The following is a 7,995-nucleotide window of genomic DNA, read 5'->3' on the forward strand; positions in this document are numbered from 1 at the left end:
ATAACTCCAAGAATGTAACCTACATCTGGTGACCTGCACCGTCTTGCGGTATTTCAAATAAAATGAGAAATGCAGAGAACTTCACTAAACTCATTAGCTTCAGCAGAGCACACCCCTTTCAACTAATCACTGCCTGAGAAACGCTGTCTAAGGAAGGATTCTGTATGAAAACAAACCACGTATGTAATGTAAATTCTATATGGACTGTGACAAATATGTATTTCACCTTCTTCTGTAGCAACACTTGGTAGTTGCTAGTTCTTCTCAGTTCATACCTAAGCAGTGTGCTGCTCTGTACTTGTCAGGCAAGGTGTACTTGCAAAGCGTGAATTTCTCCCCTGAAACTTTTGCAGCAAATAGTGAATTTCCAAGTTGTTGTTTTCTAGGCCCCTGTTCCTCAGAGGAAAAACATTCCTTTCTCAGCTCTTAATGAAAGGTCAGGTTCATAAAGAAAAAGCCTCACCAAGAAACTTGGTAGGTAACTGCAGGGTGAGAAGAGCACATAAAAACTGCCTTTCCTTATACTCTGAATAACTTCAGTTCAAGATTTTTACAGAATTCTTAAAATTCTTTTCTTGATACTTCAGGGACCGCCGTTTCAAAGCTGACCTCTGAAACAAAAACCTTCAGTCTATGGCAACATTTCTGTGCACAGAAAAGTCAGACACACACGCACACACATCTCCACCAGCAGGACCGCTGCCGAGAGCTGAAGCTCCTTTTGAACAGAGCTGTCAGACAGAGGTGACTCCCGTATGAATCCCAGGAGTAAGTCCTACTTGTCTGCTCTTTCTACGTTGTTTAAATACACAACCATTTTTTTTAAATCAAATTTAAAAGCCATTTTAAAAATCAAATCTGTACTTCGGCAATTTGATTTGTAGGAAATGAAACAAAAGGCAGCCCAACCAGGGTGCTTCACAATAAATCCTGCTTGGTAACGTGTGCAAAGGGTTAGTATTATTCTATACAAGCTGTGAGTCGTCTTCGGATCAGACAAACTGAAAGCTTCGGTGACAAGTTTACTGACATGACTTCAACCTGTCAGTGCTACATCCTTTTAGCACGTGGCAGCAATTGCTCAGGTTGCTGCTGAGGGCGAAGTGATGAAGACTGAACCTGTCCGCAAATGCAACTAATGCGCTCAATAAGTAAAAAGTGACTATTTATACACCTGCACCTTGTGTTTATGCAACACCCTCACCCACACAGGTAGCCCCACCTCACATACACACACATGGTGAGCACAGCGTGAAAGGTACACACGTACACTGCAGGTGCTCACTCACACGTGCACGCTCGCTCAGTCAACAACTAAACCAGCATTTGCATCTCCTTTGCCAGCTTCTCCTCACCCTCCTCACTTGTACTCACCTGATAAATTTAACAGCCAAACCCAAATCCGCTATACAGCAGGTGCCGTTCTTTTTCACAAGGATGTTCTTACTTTTTAGGTCACGGTGGGCAATAGCGGGTTTGCCCTGAGTACTGAAGATCTCAGTGTGCAGGTGGCACAAGCCACTCACGGAGGAGTAAGCCAGTTTTAGCATGGCTTTTGTGTCCAAGGTAGTAGACTTTAGATAATCATAAAGTGAGCCGTTCTCATGGTAGTCAGTGATAAGATACAGCTGGGTCCAAGATCCTGTACCTTTAATGTCTGCAGCAATGAATCCTGAACAAAGAAAGTTTTTCGAATTAATACTTCTCAGGGTTGGGTTTTTTTTGTTTGTTGGTTTTTTTTTTGACTGCTCTAAACTCTGACCTATCAGCTTCTTCAATAGTTTTATTTTAATAATATATTTATTTGATCTTACGTCCATGCAACTATGCCTCACCTCTAGCCTTTAACATATTTTCAGAAAGCCCAGATATGGAAATACAGGTGGCAGAAACAGACTTGTGGTGTTTGGAGTAACAGCCAACAAATCCCATTATTTTTTTACTTTAATATACATTTCAGTAATCTTTGAAACATCTTTCTTTTGAAAAGCGCTGGGTGGTTAATTGCAGAGCACAGCAGGTAACAAAGCACACAGGAAGGTGCATCAGACCACAGCAAATACAAAATTACTAAACTTAAGAAACCTGTACGCTATCAAACAATTCTCTTTAATTCACTCACCAAGAATATTTTCATGCCTCATCAGGACAGTCTGGTAGATTTCTGTTTCTCTGAACCAGCTGGCCTCCTCCGTGGTAAAAAACACTTTCACGGCTACCTTTTCGCCACGCCACTTTCCCATCCAGACTTCTCCATAGCGACCTTTTCCAATCTGCTTTATCATCTGAATCTGTTTTGCGATGGTCCTTTGAACCTGTAAAATTCCAAGACACGCAGTTACAACTTGCTCCACAGAAACCTGCATTTGCCTCCCGCCTTCTGCCTCTCCTCCCACGCAGCAGGCTCCATGGAAAGGGGAAGATGCAGTCATTGCAACATAGATTTCTGCAAAGCTCCACAGTGCAGATGCTTCCCGTTATCCCAGGAGGCAGCGCTGGGGAGACCATTCCTGACACTGTGAAGAAGCCTTTCAATACATTCCCAAAACGCACTGTGGCCTCTCAAGAAAGTAAGTCGGTCTGTGTGACGGACACATTTGACTACTGACCTTGAAAATTCTGTGTTCCTGTGGGAGGTTGCCACTTTGTGGAAATGTTTTTGTTATTTCTGGAAAAGCTCTGACAGAAAACACTCCTGGCCACTCCAACCCAAACCGAATTCCAAAGGAGCAGGTAACACATTTTTAATTAAAATGGGGACGTTTGTTACACACTGTTGAGACTCAAGGCTAGAAGCATACCAGTGCTTCCAAACTAGCAAAATTACTGAGAGCAGCTTCCTAACACCTTCCTTGAAAATCCCATGCCTGATAATTTCAATATATAACTTTGGTGTTAGGAACCTCAACCACAACTTCCACAGTTAGAACTCACGTGCCTTCATTAATTTTAATAATCATTGTTACATAATAATAAAAAGTATGATTTTTTCCCAAAGATAGCTTTAAATCTGCCCTCTCTTGTGTTCATACCAGCTTTGTCTGTGGCTATGCTGCGAACTGATGCTAAAGTCAAACCATTTCTGCAGCTGTGGCATAAGATCAATGCACCCAGCAGCACTGCAGAGAAACCCTTCATGAGGATGGGCAGACCCCACATAGTAGATGGACTGATTCTACATTTAACAAGCTTTTACGACTACAAAAAAATCTTGGACAAATGGAGTCTTAATTCATTCTCATAGGTTTCAAGCATATCCATTCTTATTTCTAAAAGTTGTTTACAAATAAAAACTCAAGTACCCGCTGCAACACAAGCTGCTGGTGTTCATGGCTGGCTTAGTCCCGTCGTAGTATTTCAGAGGATTAAGATGTCACTCTCCTGTGCTTCAGTATTTCCAGTTCAATCCACAGCCAATGATTTTCGATTTGGTAGGATTTTACAAAATTTTGAAAGAAAATAACTTTACAGCCTCCAATGCAAGGAGCTTCTCATCTGGTTCAAGCAGTTGGACAAGCACAAATTCGAGGTATCTCGGTTTTGCCACCATCCATATACAAAAATTTCATGCAGTATACTGCAGCAAGCGTCCACTGTCTGAATCTCTATGAAATCATATGCATTTCACGTAACCCCAAACATTTTTGCAGTCTTGGCTGACAGAAATGCTCAGAACTTGATCTTAAAATAATTAGCTTCCTTTGCTGCCGCTGGGATGTCCAGTGGAAACCATGAGTTTGGTAATGCAGAGCAGGACTGCCACAATCCCACTGCAGCATGAATGCATGACCAAATATGAACTCCAAATCTATTAGATAAGGTCTACCATGATTTGTTTGGTAAATAAATTATTGATTTTCATACTAGACAATTTAAAGAAGAAAAACATACACTGGCATTTTTGCAAAGCTATTTCGAAAGAGTCAGCTGCCTTCTTGTGTCATTGAAACAGAATTCCATTTTTTCAGCCCTGCAATGTATTATTAGACTTTCAAGATGGTGCCTTCAGTGCCATTATTTTTGATTAACATCAGTGAAAGCCAAGAACAGAGATTAGCCTTAATTTTTTTAAATTGGTTTATTCTCTTTTATACTCTCATATAGTGATTGAACAATAGTTATATTACATTGGAATTTTGCTGTAACATTTTGTAATGTCATTTGAGCATTGTTGCTTTCTATTTTGCCCATTTTAAAAATGTATCCTGAACAATAATGCAGTTATATCAAATAACTTAATTTGTGTAAATATATGTAATGGCATCATAAAGTACATGGAATTACAATACTTAATGATGAAAAGTTCCTTATTAAATTACATTAAGAAAATGAAAAACACATTTCTGTTATGGGTTTTCAGGCGGCAGAATACTATGTGAAGAGCCTTAACCTGGTTTTCTCTTGGTAGAACAGGTCAGATGATTTCCTATGAACAATTTCATTTATTTTAAGGGATTTAGCCCTTTCTTGAATCATAAACTGATTACAATTTCTAAAACAAATTGGTTATCAAAATTGTTTGATGAACTGATTTCATAAGCATGCTGAATGATGTGTTCATGTGAACTATTTACACTGAGTGGCATTGTTTTATCTGGGTTTTTATTATTATTTTATTTTCAAATCTGTATCTTTTGCTGCTTGCGCTCTGAGAGCAGCCAGGTAATGTTACACAGCCCTTTGTTTCCTCTCCCTGACTGGAATCAATCCAATTACCAACTATTTCTACTTTCTGCATTCTGTTTTTCCAATGTTCAGCTACGTGTGTTCAGCCACTGCAGATGAAAATTCAGACAAACCGACCTTTCCTAACTTCAATTTTGAACAGAGAACTTCACATCTAGGGCTGGGACGCAGTCCCTCGAAAAGCAAAATGCATTGGAAGAGGAATTAGGACAAAAAAATACATGAAAATGTAGAGACCAAACTAAACTAATTCAGCAAACTCTTCATACAGACCACTGAAATAAATGCCACCAGTATCTTCAGGTCTTTTCTCAATTTTGCATGTGAATTTACGGGGGCAACAGTTTTGCCTACCCTTCTTGCTCTGTCAAGGCCAACGGTGTTCTCCTCGCTTGCACAGACTTGATTGTGCACCTCAGTTTGTTGGCTCAAAACTTTTATTTACAACTTACTGCATTTTTTCTTGGTTTAAATGTTGATTAGCAGCATTTGACCTGCAGCAAACTTTTGTGTCAGTGTTACAAAGAGGTCAGAAGAAAAAATGCGTGCTGAACGACAAAATATTGACAAACTCTTGGTTAACGCTTGGTTTTGGTATAATATTTGTACCCAACAGAATAAATGTTCTGCACAGAAAGAAAACATTACTGTTTAGCATGAAGTGACATTTTGTAATGAATTTGTGGCTTACTTTCCTGAAATAACAACTTGGGATGAGTCAGTCTTTGCATAAGAAATAATACAGTTAAAAACAAGCTCTTCCACCATAAAGTCTAGAGCATTATTGCCAGGCACTTTCCATATACTTGTTTCGGGCATGGACCCAGAGGTATTAATCTGTGCATTTCTAGTGAGCCTGTAGCAGTTGTAGTTGCCCGCAAAATGCAGCAAACATCTACTACCAAGTGCAAGATTCATTATAGCTCTTGTTTTTCTTCTCTTCCACAGAAATGACTACTTAAAGGAAAAGTCTGGGGGAAAAAACACTATGCATTTTGTAGGCAAAGAGAGAGGGGGAAAAGTGCCTTCAGGAAGAACACTTGGTCCAGTGGCTGCAAAGTCTCCAAGCTTGAGAGAGGAAAAAGGACTGGCAGAAGACAGGATGGTTTCTGCTTCACAGAGCACTGGGACAGCTCTGAAAGCTACTGAGCAACGACCCAGTTGGGATGCCACTTTGGCCATTACAGCTGTTAATTAAGAGAAATTAGTTTTTCTGTCCACTGCAAGAATAGACCTGGGAAAACCATTAAGACCATAGATCCCATCTTCATCCAGCTCACTGGACAGAGGAAGGCACAAAGCACAAACGGCCACCACCAGTGTTGCTCCAAGCTTTTTTGTCTCAAGGACACTCTGGAATGAAGTATCAAGCCACGCAGTGCTGTGAAATGCCCCAGGACACTTGCTACCCTCGTGGGCTGTTCAGAGAAAAACAGTGAAGTTCCTTGTGTCTGCTCAAAATTATTGTATTATTTTTGTCACAGCAAGAGGTAGGAGGCAGACCAAGACCTTGATGAGGCAAAAAACACACAGCAAAAAAAAAGCAAGAAAACCTCACAATTCAGTCAAATGGAAGCACATGTTAAAAACGGTCCTAAATTGTAAGCATGATACCTCCCTTTCCAAAGCTGCTGGAGAGACATTGTTACGGGATATGACAGAGCTTTCTTAAAGCCTAGACCTAAATGATGCAGTTTCTCTCAACAGATTAAAATATCCATGGGTTTTCCAGGCTCACTACCAGTCACAGCACCCACTTGGCAGTGTGGCTTTTTCCCTCGATAGCTGTGTTAATTGTCAGAAAAGTGGATTTTTAAAAAAGTCAGCACTTTATTTAAATGCGACTCTAAGCACTCACTCCTGCCGGAACAAATTGAGTTTAGTCAGGTTTTCACCAACCACTCAGCCTACTGCTTTATTTTAAGGAATTATAAAACTTGGCATTTTATTTCTTCTTTAGGGTGCAGGAAAAAGATGTGTGGGCAAAGAACAGATACCTAGTATGTAGTACTTGGAAACTGGACAACATCTACAGTAATAGGTTCACTACATACTAGTAAGTTTAGGAAGGACATATCTCTGAAAAATGAAACCGAAATCTAATTCATTTTCTCAGAGGGAGTGTTTTCAATAAGCAACTTGGCTTTTTTTTTTCTGGTGCTAAAAAGGAATGATGACCCCCAGAAACAGTACCCTTAACCACTGAGATTGCCACACTAGAAGGAAAAATATTTCGCTGTTGACTTCTGAGTGCAAAGCGAAGTCTACACATAAGAAGGCTCCAGGTTTGATGAATTACAGCTCCCTTTACATAAAGACGATGTGTCAGTGTTCGAAATGCTACTGTGTCTTGTGCGTAAAAAGCAAGAAAAGAAGATCAGTGGGCCACATGGTGTCCTGTACACTGGGGTAAATCCTGATGCATATCTGTGAGCTCTATTAGATACCATAGAGTAAGTAGAGGCTAAAACAAGAAATTAACTGAGACAAAAAAAAAAAAAATCCCAAAACTTTTTTACTTTTTAAGCTTAGTCTACATGAAAAAAGTCCCCTGCTTCTGAGGCAGCTGTTCTCCAGCTTAAATCCTTGTCATTTCTGGGAGAGAAAAAAACCTAAAACACCAAGTGAGGACACATAAACATAATTTCTTCTGCCCCATTTTGTCTTCTCCCTCTACTCAGTTTTGCGTTTTAAACCTGCAATAAAATAATGTTGCTTCCTTACCAGGAGAGGGAGCCCGGAGCCGCTCCCCGAGCTCTGGGACTGCTCAATCAAATCCTTCAGGGACTCTCCGGGAGGAATGTAGGTCTCATCCTGCTCCAACCCAATGCTGTAGCGGGGCCTCGTCTCTTGGCGTTTGTATCTGCCGTTTTACATGAAAGTGAAATTAGCTTTGAATACAAGGAACACATGTGCAATGAATAATGCACATCGTCCTTCACCTTGGCTTCATTTATAGACTCACAGCTTCCTCTCCTTCCCTGAGGATTTCGCTGGACTCACTGCCCAAAATTTTCTATTTTATTTTTAGCAACTGTTTTCATCATCAAAACTCTAAGTATAATACTCAAAGAGGGTGCAATCTGGCTTGAGTTAGCAATGCAAACAAATGTTTTTCTTTCTGAGACTTAAAGATGTTTAAATAACAGACAAAGCAAACAGTTTTATCTTACAGACTGCAGTGGGTCTTTTACAGTCAGAGGAGGTGAGGTCATGAGATCTACAACTATTTAAAAAACGTGACAAATTATTTAAACATAATGTATGTAGATTATGATAACACTCTAGATATATTTACTTACATTCCTG

The 7,995-nt window shown here is 40.0% G+C and overlaps 1 protein-coding gene across 1 annotated transcript in view; it reads right to left on the reverse strand.

Annotated features, from left to right (window-relative positions):
• Nucleotides 1-7,995, reverse strand: part of BMPR1B (bone morphogenetic protein receptor, type IB) — a 30,172-nt gene that overhangs the window by 5,134 nt on the left and 17,043 nt on the right. The window contains exons 5-7 of the mRNA XM_010139813.1: nt 7,411-7,549; nt 2,123-2,315; nt 1,375-1,672 (exon numbers count right to left, since the gene is read on the reverse strand). Of these exons, the coding sequence (XP_010138115.1) occupies nt 1,375-1,672; nt 2,123-2,315; nt 7,411-7,549 (630 nt within the window). The remainder of the gene's footprint in view (nt 1-1,374; nt 1,673-2,122; nt 2,316-7,410; nt 7,550-7,995) is intronic.

The sequence above is a fragment of the Buceros rhinoceros genome, unplaced genomic scaffold (genome assembly GCF_000710305.1).
Source record: "Buceros rhinoceros silvestris isolate BGI_N320 unplaced genomic scaffold, ASM71030v1 scaffold500, whole genome shotgun sequence".
NCBI classification, from domain to species: Eukaryota; Metazoa; Chordata; class Aves; order Bucerotiformes; family Bucerotidae; genus Buceros; species Buceros rhinoceros.